General features: G+C 45.1%; 1 protein-coding gene across 1 annotated transcript in view; it reads left to right on the top strand.

Moving 5' to 3' along the window:
* Window positions 1-13019, top strand: part of LOC142244438 (ubiquitin-conjugating enzyme E2 E2) — a 329602-nt gene extending 316583 nt beyond the window's left edge. The window contains exon 6 of the mRNA XM_075316658.1: window positions 12142-13019. Coding sequence (XP_075172773.1) covers window positions 12142-12239 — 98 coding nt within the window. The 3' untranslated portion in view covers window positions 12240-13019. The remainder of the gene's footprint in view (window positions 1-12141) is intronic.
* Window positions 13020-14111: the final 1092 nt, after the last annotated feature.

Here is a 14111-nt window from a genome sequence, read left to right as displayed (position 1 = left end):
CTTGCTGATGGAAGGAGGTCTGCACTCAAAATCTCACGATACATGGCCCCATTCATTCTTTCATGTATACGGATCAATCGTCCTGGTCTCTTTGCAGAGAAACAGCCCCAAAGCATGATATTGCCACCTCCTTGCTTCACAGTAGGTGTGGTGTTCTTTGGATGCAACTCAGCATTCTGTCTCCTCCAAATACGACAAGTTGTGTTTCTACCAAACAGTTCTACTTTGTTTTTATCAGACCATATGATATTCTCCCAGTACTCTTCTGGATAATCCAAATGCTCTCTAGCAAACTTCAGACGGACCCGGACATGTACTGGCTTAAGCAGATGGTCACGTCTGGCACTGCAGAATCTAAGCCCCTGGCGGCGTTCTGTGTTACTCATTGTAACCTTTGTTACAGTGGTCCATGATCTATGCAGGTCATTCACTAGATCCCACCGTGTGGTTCCGGGATTTTTTTTCCTCACCATTCTTGTGATCATTTTGACCCCACAGGGTGAGATCTTGCGTGGAGCCCCAGATTGAAGGAGATTATCAGGGGTCTTGTATGTCTTCCATTTTCTTGTTATTGCTGTCACAGTTTATTTCATCACACCAAGCTGCTTGCCTATTGCAGATTCTGTCTTCCCAACCTGTTGCAGGGCTACAATTTTGTTTCTGGTCTCCTTCGACAGCTCGTTGGTCTTCACCATAGCGGAGTTTGGAGTGTGACTGTTTGAGGTTGTGGACAGATGTCTTTTATACTGATAACAAGTTCAAACAGGTACCATTACTACAGGTAATGAGTGGACGACAGAGGAGCCTCTTAAAGAAGAAGTTACAGGTCTGTGAGAGCCAGAAATCATGCATGTGGTTAGATGACTAAATACTTATTTTCCACCATAATTTGCAAAAATCGTGCCAAATCAGAGAAAGTGATTTTCTGGATTTGTTTTCTCATTTTGTCTCTCATAGTTGAGGTCTACCTATGATGTCAATTACAGGCCTCTCTAATCTTTTTAAGTGTGAGAACTTGCACAATTGGTGGCTGACTAAATACTTTTTTCCCCACTGTACATTTGGAGACGTGTCAACAAGGTCTATGATGAAAGGAACAGAATTCCTACTGTAAAGCATGGAGGTGGATCGCTGACGATGTGGGTATATGTGAGCTACAAAGGCACAGGAAACTTGGTCATAGTTGAAGGAAAGATGAATGCAGCATGTTATCAGCAAATACTGGAGTCAAATTTGCACTCGTCAGCCCAGAAGCTGCGCATTGGAATGTACTTGGACGTTCCAACATGACAACGATCTAAAACACAAGGCCAAGTCGAGCTGTCATTGGCTACAGTAGAACAAAGTGAAGGTTCTGGAGTGGCCATCTCAGTCTCCTGGCCTCAATATCATTGAGCCACTCTTGGGAGAACTCAAGCGAGCAGTTCATGCAAGAAAGCCCAGGAATTTACAGGAACTGGAGGCTTTTTGCCAAGAAGAATGGGCAGCTTTACTATCTGAGAAAATAAAGAGCCTCATCCACAACTATTGAAAAAGACTTCAAGCTCTCATTGATGTTAGAGGGGGCAATACACGGTATTAAGAACTCCGGTATGTGAACTTTTGATCAGGATCTTTTAGATGTTTTTGGTTGTCATTATGATTTAAAGAGAAAACACAGTAGTTTGACAATAAATTGCTTCACACAACCACTAACCGTGAGTGGAAAAAAAGGTTTTTGTATTATCATTCATATTCTCAAAAAAAATGCCAAGAAAGTAAAAATTCTACCTGGGTAAGTAAACATTTGAGCACAACTGTATACATAATGACAATACAACATGTAGAATAAAAGACATAGTGCTGGAGAAAATGCAAATGGGGGGAGCACCTAAATACAGGTCAAACTAATAGGAGGTGGGTGTAAAGTGCACATGCATCGTAGCAGTAGCAGTACTCAAATTCCACGACGGGGGACGCTCACCCATAGTAAAGTGCACATGCATGATAATAGCAACAATGGTCAGCTCCATGATAGGAGACACTCACCCATAGTAACCCAAATCTGTAAAGGGATACACCTCCAGGACCCCGACGAGCATTTTGTGTATCATAGACACCAACAATTCCAATATTTCCAGGGCTGTTTTGAATTTCTGGAAACAAACTTGGTCAAATCAGGTCAGGGTTTGCATAACCCCTGCTCAAAAGTGGTCATTCCTTTCTGGTTTCAGATAGACATTCCAATTTTATCGACCAAGATGTTAATTAGACGTGGGAGATAAGTGCATCAATAATGGATCAAAGCCACCGCTCACAATTTTTTGATATGTAGAATGCAGAAAATATGCCTTAAAGATATACTCATGTGAAAGCCCTTTAATAAAGGACTGGTTATATGTGCATGCATGGGTTTTTTTTTCTTATTACTAAGCAAAGCAATATTTGTACCTTGAGTCTATCAGAGTCCTCTTAGAATCCCAGAATAACTGTGGGAAATTGAAGGGTTAACAGGGACTACCTTAAAGGGAACCTGTCACCAGTTTTTGCCCATACAAATGACAGCCACCAGCAGTGAGCTCTTATATACAGTATTCTAGAATGCTGTATATATGTTCCTAGGCTGCTCTGTATAACGTAAAAGAGACCTTTTATTATAGTCTCCTCCGGTCCGATCTGATAGACATTACTGGTCTTGATCCGGTGCCTCCTATCTTCTTGCTATCGCAGTCCTTCCCTGCTTTGTGTTTTTAACATGTTCTACGTCATCCACACAGTCTCCCTTATTGTGCAATTTAACACATTGTGCGGATGACGTAGGACGCGTCATCGACACGAAATAGGGAAAGATAATGGCGATCACAAGAAGATAGGAGGAACCGAATGAAGACCAGCGAGGCCCATAAGATCAAACCAGTTGGGTGAATATAATAAAAGGTCTTTTTTTTTTTTACGTCATGTAGATTGGCTTTAGGACATATATACAGCATTTTAGAATAAGTGCATACATATGGTGGCTGTTCTTTAAAGGAACCTGTCAACAGGTTTTCTATATAAAGTTGTTTTCAACCTTTGGGTACATTTTTCATTTTTTACTTAAAGGGAATCTGTCACCAGGTTTTTTCCACCTAATCTGAGAGCAGCATAATGTAGAGACAGAGATCCGGATTCCAGTGGTGTGTTACTTACTGGGCTGCTTAGTGTAGTTTTGATCAAATCACGGTTTCATCAGCAGTAGATTATCATTAGAGGACTACTTGGCTTGCTGTAGGTAGTCCAGCATATTCATGAGCTCTGTATAAGGCTATGTGCGCACGTTGCTTAATTACATGCAGTTACGCTGCGCTTTGTAGCGCAGCGTAACTGCATGCGTCCTGCGTCCCCTGCATAATCTATGAAGATTATGCAGGAGCCGTGCGCACGTGGCGTCTTAGAATGCAGCGCTTCGGCTACTGCCCAAAGCGCGTGTTCTAAGAAGTAACATGTCACTTCTTCCGTGCGCTTTGCCTGCAGCCCCTGCTCTGTCTATGGGAGGGGCTGCAGGCAGAGCGCATGGAATCGGCTTTTTTTTTTTTCACTACGGACATTTTCTGCAGCGATTTGAAGCGCACATGTGCTCTTCAGATCGCTGCAGAAATTTCTGCAGTGACTGTACGCAACGTGCGCACATAACCTAACCGATCTGCAGCAGAGAAAACAATGGTTTTATCAAAATGACAGCAAACAGCTCAGTAAATAACACATCGTTGGAATAAGGATCTCTGCCCCTACGTTATGCTGCTCTCAGATGAGGTAGCAAAAACCTGGTGACAGATTCCTATTAAATGCCTGTACAATATTTGGAGCTAAAAATATTTTTTTTGCTTTTTTTTCTGTAATATTTTGCACTTTTTGGCTTTTACAGGCTCTTTGTTTCAATGCACATTGAATTTTTATGTAGTGTGTGGTTAGAAATTAGATAAGAGAAACTCTGAAGTAGATAAGTTACAACCTCGCTGTCCTTGATGGAGTCTCCGTTAACTATTCCGCAGCCAGCAGCAGACAGTGCAACACAAACAATGCAACCTTTTTTTAGGAAACTCAATTGTAAAAAATTACTTTTTAGCCCAGCTACATGCCTTTAAGAAAAAAAAATATTTCCCAAAGGTCGCCCACCCCTTTAATTAATGTTACCGGAACATTCCATGCCCGGGCATAGTCATCACTCATTATATGGTCCCTGTAATAACTGCTAGATGTAGTGTGTTATAAATCAATTCCCTCGTTTGGGGCTGCACAGTCGGCAATTCAAGGCCTTTGTCGGAAATGTTGCCTCATTTGACTTGTATCTCATTATTATTATATGCGGTGGGTCTTGAGCTGGTAAGATATGTGCAAACCTTGAACAACGCTCATTAGCTGCTCGGTTACACATTTAATGATGGCTCAGGAAACCAAGATGATTAAAAAAAGAAGGAATTGTAAATGTTCTATATCATTGTAGTTGTGTGTTTACAGGCAGCATCTGAAATCCTCAGCTAATCGGCCGCCTTTATACATGTGAATATTTTATAACAGCCGCTCAGCGATAAAACAGATGTAAAATGATGACAGTATTGATCTGGAGATTGATGGATCTGCCCTGACCTAACGGTGATTAATCTGTGACAGCGGGGGACGCCCTGCAGCTAATATGTGGCTTACGCCTGTGTACACTGGGCTTTCTTGGACTATTCACTTATCAATGATTTAGATCTCCTTCCCGATCATTTGTTTTATAGCAGATTCCGGCTTGACACTTTTCTACTTCATTGAAAGTATTTGATGGGATTTTGTAATTAATGCGTATATTGTGATTATGGTTAAACAGGTATAATTTGGAATGTGATGTTATAGTTGATGGAGGTTACTAGACAGTAAACTGTACAGTATGTAGTACTATAAACAAAATATTAAAAAAAAAGTGCACAACCGGCCCATTCTGTGCATCACTAAGAGACTTAAGGGGGTGTTACACGCAGCGATATCGCTGGTGAAAGCACCCGCCCCCGTCGTTTGTGCGTCACGGGCAAATCACTGCCCATGGCACACAATATCGTTAGTCCCTGTCACACATACTTGGCTGCCTAGCGATGTCGCTGTTGCCGGCGAACCGCCTCCTTTCTAAGGGGCCAGTTCGTGCGGCGTCACTAAGCGGCCGCCCAACAGAAGCGGAGAGGCGGAGATGAGCGGGATGTAACATCCCGCCTACCTCCTTCCTTCCGCATTGCCAGCGGCCGCAGGTAAGGAGATGTTCGGCGTTCCCAAGGTGTCACACGTAGCGATGTGTGCTGCCTCGGGAACGACTAACAACCTGCGAGATCAACAATCAATGTTTTTTTGAAAAGGAACGACGTGTCAACGATGGACGATAAGGAGAGTATTTTTCATCGTTATCAGTCGTTCCTTGCTGTCACACGCAAAGGCGTCGCTAACGATGCCGGATGTGCTTCACGGAATCCGTGACCCCGGCAATATATCGTTAGATACGTCGTTGCGTGTTAGGAGGCCTTTAGTGTTTGGGTGCGCACCGATCAGTACGTCATAGATCATTGTGGTGTGAAAACATGAGAAACATGAAAAGCCTGTTAACATGGAGAGATCTCTGAACATTTTTATGTCTACAGCAAAACATTGGTTATTGGGGGCATTTTTACGTGTGAGCATCAATACACCAAGCAACGAGACATCATTTTTATGTTTATTATACAGGGATATGATTGTTGCAAATACTCGTTATTGCTCAATTGAACAAATAATGACTTCATGTAAGTCCCCATATAGTCTACTAACTACCATCATGTAATTTATTAGACTTTATTTATCAAAACTATCTAAAAGTAAACATTTCTTTGTTGCCCATATTAGCCAATAGCTCATATTTTCTTGAAGAACTTGAACTTCAGCCGGTTGCTATAGACTATAAAGACATGATCCCGTAAACTGGAATGATCAAATTTTGGCATTGAAACCATCATGTATACATTTTTTACTTTCCAAAGTATTTTTGGTACTCTTGGGTATGTGCTCACCGAGATATTTGTTATGTTTTTGGTGCAAAAACTGAGTAGAAACTCTTAAAGACGTAGTCCACTACAAAGCATAGTGGCCACACCGGTGTAAAGCTGAAACGGAAGGCTTTTTCTAAATACCTTCTGTTGTCAATTATACATGTGAGTGGCGCTATCGCTGTCCGCTCATCCCCATCACATGACCCCTGGCTGCAGTGACCTCTGATGTCCGGTGATATCACGTCTTCTTAGAGAATTGGCGGGACCCAGTCTCCCTGAGTGACTGGGCTGTGGGTAGAGTTTCACCGCACATTACAGTCCAGCATCGCTCATGCTTGCAGTGCTCTGCGGTGAAGGAGAGAACGCGGGAGATGATGGGCTGTAACTTGCGATGAAACTCAGCCCACAGCCCAGTTACTCATGGAGACTGGGTCCCGCCTCGGTGATGCTGGGTCAACTTTCAATTCCTGAAGTTGATGTGACATCACTGGGCATCAGAGGCCACTGCGGCCCGGGTCACATGATGGGGGATGAGCGGCCTGCGATAGCGCCACTCACAGGCAGAATTGATAACAGAAACTATTTAGAAGAAGCCTTCTGTCATAACTTTACTTTACGATGTCGTCCCTATGCTTTCTAGTGGACCAATTCTTTAAGCTTTTAAGGACTTTTGAGTTTTTGAGGAGGATTTGGAGAGTTACCGCTCTTCAAAAAACTCAGTGCACACATACCCTTATTGTATGGAAAACAAATACTATTGGCTGTGGGAAACAGTCCACTTCATGTGCCAATTTGTATTATGTAGTTAAAATCAATCAGTTCCTAGGTACGCTGAGTATCTGGCTCATGGGATTGTTCAAAATAAGATCATATTGGATTAAACCTCTACATTTCATTTATTTTTGTCACATTTTCAATTTTTACCAAAATATAAAGCTACTAGAAGGTGGCCCGATTCTACGCATCGGGTATTCTAGAATTTACGTATTGTGTAGTTCATGTATGATTTTTGTTTTATATATATATATATATATAGATGTTGTTGTGTGTAGTTACCAAGTGTTTGTGTAGGGCGCTGTACATGTTCTGGGTGTTGTCTGGGTGTGGCGGGGGGTGAGAGCGGTGTTGTTTGTGTGTTGCGTTGTTTGTGGAGCGCTGTGTGTTGCGCGGTTTGTGTGTGTGTGGTGGGTTTTGTGCAATGTGTGTGTTGTGCGGTATGTGCGTATATTTGTGTGTGCAGCGTTGTCTGTGTGTGGGTGTCTGTGTAGGGCAGTTGTTTGTGGTTCCCAGTGTGTGTGTGTGTGTGGTGTGTTGTGCAGTGCGCGCGCGCGTGTGTGTGTGTTGGGGGGAGGTGTGCACTCCCCATCGTGCTCCATCCCCTATGCTGCGCACCCCCATCGTGCTACATCTCCCATCCTGCGCACTCCCAAACGTGCTCCATCCGCCATGCTGCGCACTCCCAAACGTGCTCCATCCGCCATGCTGCGCACTCCCAAACGTGCTCCATCCGCCATGCTGCGCACTCCCCATCGTGCTCCATCCCCCATGCTGCGCACTCCCAAACGTGCTCCATCCACCATGCTGCGCACTCCCAAACGTGCTCCATCCGCCATACTCCGCACTCCCCATCGTGCTCCATCCCCCATGCAGCGCACTCCCCATCGTGCTCTATCCCCTATGCTGCGCACCCCCCATCGTGCTCCATCTCCCATGCTGCGCACTCCCAAACGTGCTCCATCCGCCATGCTGCGCACTCCCAAACGTGGTCCATCCGCCATGCTGCGCACTCCCAAACGTGCTCCATCCGCCATACTCCGCACTCCCCATCGTGCTGCATCCCCCATGCTGCGCACTCCCAAACGTGCTCCATCCGCCATGCTGCGCACTCCCAAACGTGCTCCATCCGCCATGCTACGCACTCCCAAACGTGCTCCATCCGCCATGCTGCGCACTCCCCATCGTGCTCCATCCCCCATGCTGCGCACTCCCAAACGTGGTCCATCCGCCATGCTGCGCACTCCCAAACGTGCTCCATCCGCCATACTCCGCACTCCCCATCGTGCTGCATCCCCCATGCTGCGCACTCCCAAACGTGCTCCATCCGCCATGCTGCGCACTCCCAAACGTGCTCCATCCGCCATGCTGCGCACTCCCAAACGTGCTCCATCCGCCATGCTGCGCCAGCATCAGCCTCTCTACCCGCAGCATCAGCCTCTCTGCCCGCAGCATCAGCCTCTCTCCTCCCAGCATCAGCCTCTCTCCCCGCAGCATCAGCCTCTCTGTACCCAGCATCAGCCTCTCTGTCCCCAGCATCAGCCTCTCTGTCCCCAGCATCAGCCTCTCTGTCCCCAGCATCAGCCTCTCTGTCCCCAGCATCAGCCTCTCTGTCCCCAGCATCAGCCTCTCTGTCCCCAGCATCAGCCTCTCTGTCCCCAGCATCAGCCTCTCTGTCCCCAGCATCAGCCTCTCTGTCCCCAGCATCAGCCTCTCTCATCCCAGCATCAGCCTCTCTGTCCCCAGCATCAGCCTCTCTGTCCCCAGCATCAGCCTCTCTGTCCCCAGCATCAGCCTCTCTGTCCCAAGCATCAGCCTCTCTGTCCCCAGCATCAGCCTCTCTGTCCCCAGCATCAGCCTCTCTGTCCCCAGCATCAGCCTCTCTGTCCCCAGCATCAGCCTCTCTGTCCCCAGCATCAGCCTCTCCATCCCAGCCTTCCCCAGGATCAGCCTCTCTCCTCCCAGCATCAGCCTCTCTGTCCCCAGCATCAGCCTCTCTGTCCCCAGCATCAGTCTCTCTGTCCCCAGCATCAGCCTCTCTGTCCCCAGCATCAGCCTCTCTGTCCCCAGCATCAGCCTCTCTCATCCCAGCATCAGCCTCTCTGTCCCCAGCATCAGCCTCTCCATCCCAGCCTTCCCCAGGATCAGCCTCTCTCCTCCCAGCCTCCTCCAGCACGCCATGCTCCTCTGCCGACACTCACACCCGATCGCATACACTCACACACACCCGATCGCATACACTCACGCACACACACATTGACGATATTGCACATACGCGCTCATACTCACAACATCCGGAGATACCACATGCTTCTGGCCATGTGATCCTCCGACAGGTCCTGGAAGGTCACAACAGCACAGTATCGAGGCCGAGAAGCAAGCGATATCGCCGGATGCTGTGAGTGTGTGGATGCGATGTGATGTATGTGTGAGGTGTGTGTGAGAGTGAGTGTGAGCCGGTGTACACTGTTAACTATGATACACATCGGGTAACCAAGGGACCTTAGTTACCCGATGTGTATAATGGTTAACAGCGTTCACGGCCTCCGTGAAGATCCCAGCATCGCAAGGTTATGTTTGGCGCTGCTGGGATCCTGACGGAGCCGGTGTAGAAGCAAGCGATATCCCAGGATGTTGTGAGTGTGTGGATGTGATGTGTGAGGTGTGTACTCACCTGGGAGTCGGAGCTACGTGTCAGTTGGGCAAGAGCGAGCGTGCATTGCGTGAGGGGGGCGGGGCCTGCAGAGAGCCGGGGCGAGAGGCCAATCCGTGGGGGGGGGGGCCATGGCGAGCCCAGCGGCCAATCAGCTTTGTGTCACCGTAAGGAGACAATTTTGGAGCATGACAGACAGACAGACAGACAGAATAAGGCAATTATATATATAGATAGGGGGAGATTTATGAAGCTGATGAAAATAAAATGAAAAGAAAGTCTTTCCTGCCTATTGCAACCAATCACAGCGAAGCTTTCATTTCATGTTCTGCTCTTACAAAATTGAAAGCTGTGCTGTGATTGGTTGCTGTGGGCAAAAGAGACAAGTTTTTCTATAGTGTCATAACACTACCCTTTAATCTGGAAATAATATGCAGATATATAGGTTTCTTCTCCTGGATGTGTAACAAGAATTATTGATGGTGCAGTTGTGTCAGGCAATATGTGAATGTAGCCTTAGTACATTACTTCTTATTCCTTTGGATTTTTTTACCGGTATATATTTTCTGTAGTATGTGATTCCTTCACTCTTATATGGAATTGTCCGTGGTTTTCATATGGAAGAAAACTGTGTCAAGTTCTCAATATTTGAACATTTTCTTGAAAAAATGAGTCATTTTAAGGAATTTGGGGGAAGTGGGGATCCCCTTACCAAGTGCTGTACCTAGGCTGTCGTTACATGGGAACTTCTGAATCCATGCACATGTGCAATAAATTACTATACACTGTGCAGTTTATGCAAAGTGGAGATTATTATCTTCCAAGCAACATTTCCCTTTACTGTGCCTCAGTTAAAGGGAACCTGTCATGTGGAAAAATGCTATTAACCTGCAGGTTAATAGCATTCTAAACCTGCTCGGTGGCTGCACATTAAACTTTGCTGCTGGGAGGAAATGAACTTTAATCCTCCTGGCAACGTTCCAGTTTCAGTCACGGGGGTGGCTCCAGTTCAAACACCGCTCTGTGTATGGAGAACACCGGCTGTAGTCGCACCCCCTGCACTGACTGACAGCCGCTCTGCATTAGAGGTGGGTGTCAGTCAGTGCAGATGCAGAGGGTGGCTACAGCCGCTGCTCTCCATACACAGAGTGGTGACTGAACCCGCACCAGCGCCGCCCCCGTGACTGAATCCACAATGCTGCAGGGATGATTAACTTTAATCTCCTCCTGGCTGCAGGGCGTATTGTGCAGCCGTCAGGCAGATTCTGAATGCTATTAACCTGCAGATTAACCCTATATCGGCAGGTTAATAGCATTTTCCACATGACAGGTTTCCTTTAACCCCTTCACGACCATGAACGGATATATCCGTCACAGAGCGTGTCCCGTTAAGCCTCGCCCCCTGCTGCGGGCAGGCGGCGGCGGTCGGCACACATATCAGCTGTTTTCAACAGCTGACATGTGTGCCTGCTAGCCGCAGGTGGAATCGCTTCCACCCGCGGCCATTAACCCCTTAAATCTTGCTGCCAAAGTCTGGCAGCAAGATCTAAATGCGCGCGGCCATGTTTTTTACTTACCGCCGCCCCCACCGGAAGTCACGTGCGTGATCACGTGACTATCAGTGGTTGCCATCGTAGCACAGGGTCCTGTGATGACGCCTGCAGCTATGATGTTTCACTTTCGTTTTCCCTCGGCCGAGAGGAGAGGGAAAAAGAAAGTGACTGTATCTGCTGTTTACAGCTGTATAGCTGTGATCAGCAGATAGATAATAGCAATCGGATTGCTGATCGCTATAGCCCCCCAGGGGGACTAGTAAAATTAAAAAAAAAAAAACCTAAAAGTTCAAATCACCCCCCTTTCCCCCCATTGAAAATGAAAGGGTTAAAAAATAAATAAATATACACATATTTGGTATCGCCGCGTTCAGAAATGCCCGATCTATCAAACTATAAAATCAATTAATCTGATTGGTAAACAGCGTAGTGGCAAAAAAATTCCAAACGCCAAAATTACGTTTTTTGGTCTCCGCAAGTTTTACGCAAAAGGCGATCAAAACGTAGCATCTGCGCAAAAAATGGTACCATTAGAAACGTCAGCTCGAGACGCAAAAGATAAGCCGTCACTGAGCCATAGATCCCAAAAATAAGAACGCTACGTGTTTCGGAAAATGGCGCAAAACGTGCGCCACTTTTATTGGACAAATTTGTGAATTTTTTTTAACCCCTTAGATGCAAGTAAATCTATACATGTTTGGTGTCTACAAACTCGCACCGACCTCAGGCATCATACCCACACATCAGTTTTACCATATAGTGAACACCGTGAATAAAACATCCCAAAAACTATTGTGCCATCACACTTTTTTTGCAATTTTTCTGCATTTGGAATTTTTTTGCTGTTTTCCAGTACACCATATGGTAAAACTTATGGTTTCATTTAAAAGTACAACTTGTCCCGCAAAAAACAAGCCCTCATATGGCAAGATTGACGGAAAAATAAAAAAGTTACGGCTCTCGGAAGAAGGGGAGCAAAAAAACAAAAACGCAAAAACGGAAAGTGTCCCGGGGCTGAAGGGGTTAAATATGGGTTTAGTGATCTGTAGTGTTATTTGGTTCTGGAGACATCAAACAGTCAGTGAGCATATTGGTGTGTATTTTATTTGTTTTTCATGTGTAATGATATCTACGTCTTTCGTTTGTCTTGCAGCGGATCCTCTCGTTGGAAGTATCGCCACTCAATACATGACCAACAGAGCCGAGCATGACCGAATGGCCAGACAGTGGACCAAGAGATACGCTACATAGGATTTATTACAGTGGACCTGAGCAAGCACATTCACTAAGTGCATCAATAGCTCCTTTATTTGTTTTCTTTTTTTTTCCCTTTTTTTTTCTTTTTTTTTTTTACATTTTGTGACAAGATACTGTATGTCCTTTTTATTAAGACTTTGTTAACTTGAATTCCCCCGAAAATATGCGGGGATTTTAGTTACTGTGTAAGGATTGTTGAACATGTGATAGTATAGAGCTTTGTTTGAAAGCCTTGTATCAATATTTGTGTTTTTTTTAGAACGATGGGGAACTATAATTTAAATTTCAGTTACCTCCTCTCTATATTTGCTTATTGTTAGATTTTTTTTTTAATATTTTTTTCTTTATATCTTAAGTCTTTCATGGTGGGTGCATGCTCCAGGGAAGAGTGTTTTATAAATAACATTTAAAAGAATGAATCACTGTGCAAAAAAAAAAATATGCTGTGTTTACCCACTAAGGACTTTCTAAATGAACAAAAAAGGGGTATTTTGGGCTATTTAAAATTGCTTGTAAATTACTTTAGCTGTATGTGAAGCGGTTAATGTACACTTGTTTTATGAAACACTCAATAAAAACACTGCAAAATATGCATATTTCCTGGAAGAGCAGCATTGAACACTTCTTATAGTTACAGAAACCTTGGCTGCCTGCAAGCAGAGGTCTTAAAAGGAAACTTATGGAAAGAAAGTTATTTTATTTTTTTGTGTATTGTGCATTAGTGTCATGCAACCCAATGAAAATAAAAGTGACAGATGTAAATGTTTCACGAAACGTCATCCAGTCATCTTGAAACGTTCCAAAAAATTAATTTGCAATCATATTGAAAAGATTTTTTTTTACGACTCAAAGGACAACATTCACTCGCACAGATGTCTATAAAGTGTTCTGAGGCAGATATTGGCCCACCAAGGCAAAATATCAAGCAGATTACAATAACTTACATAATCTGTAACGTTTATTGCCATGGCATTCATATTTCCTTATAACATACAGTGGAACCTTGGTTTACGAGAACAATCTGTTTTGGGAGTGTGCTTGTAAACCAAGTTACTCGTCTAGCAAAGCAAAATTTCCTATAGGAAATAATGCAAGCTCAGACAATTCGTTCCACAACTTGTTCAATGTCCCCTTTTGTGCCATTCCATATACGCACAAACAAACACACACGGACACAGACATATTATGCTCACCTTACCTTCCGTTCCATCGCCGGCCTCCCGGTTCTTGTAGTTCACCGGTACAGGATGTGTATCTGGTAACCATCGCGACCGATTCCGGATCTTCCGCTGCCAGAGCACTGACGTCAAAGGCAGGAGCCGCTTGCCTCTGATTGGTCAGCGCACTGCCTTTGAGAAGCGGATGACAGCGGAAGTTCCTCCATCATCGCGATGGTTACCGGATACACATCCTGTACCAGCAAATTACAAGAACCAGGAGGCCGGCGATGGAACAGAAGGTAAGGTGGGCATAATATGTGTTTGTGTGTGTGCGGACTGCAAGAGCGGGTCAGAGAGCGGAACCGGAAGTGTGTGCGGTGAGTATTTGCTCGTACAGCAAAGCTTGCTTGTAAACTGAGTTATAAATTTACAGCAAGCTTTGCTCGTATAGCGAAATACTCACACACCAAGTTACTTGTAAACTGAGGTTCAACTGTATTATTAGTAATATTTATTTATAGAGCACCATTGATTCCATGGTACTGTACATGAGAAGGGGTTACTTACAAAATACATATACAAATTACAATAGACAGACTGGTACAGAGGGAAGGGAGGGATGAGACAGTAGGTGGGGTGGTGGTGAGGCAGCAGCTCTGGCGGTGATGAGGCAGTGGAGTCAATGAAAACTAGGCATTTCTGAACA

The sequence above is a fragment of the Anomaloglossus baeobatrachus genome, chromosome 6, assembly GCF_048569485.1.
Source record: "Anomaloglossus baeobatrachus isolate aAnoBae1 chromosome 6, aAnoBae1.hap1, whole genome shotgun sequence".
In the NCBI taxonomy this organism is placed as follows: domain Eukaryota; kingdom Metazoa; phylum Chordata; class Amphibia; order Anura; family Aromobatidae; genus Anomaloglossus; species Anomaloglossus baeobatrachus.
Note: the sequence above shows the minus strand (reverse complement) of the source record. Positions and strands in the feature narration are given on the sequence as shown.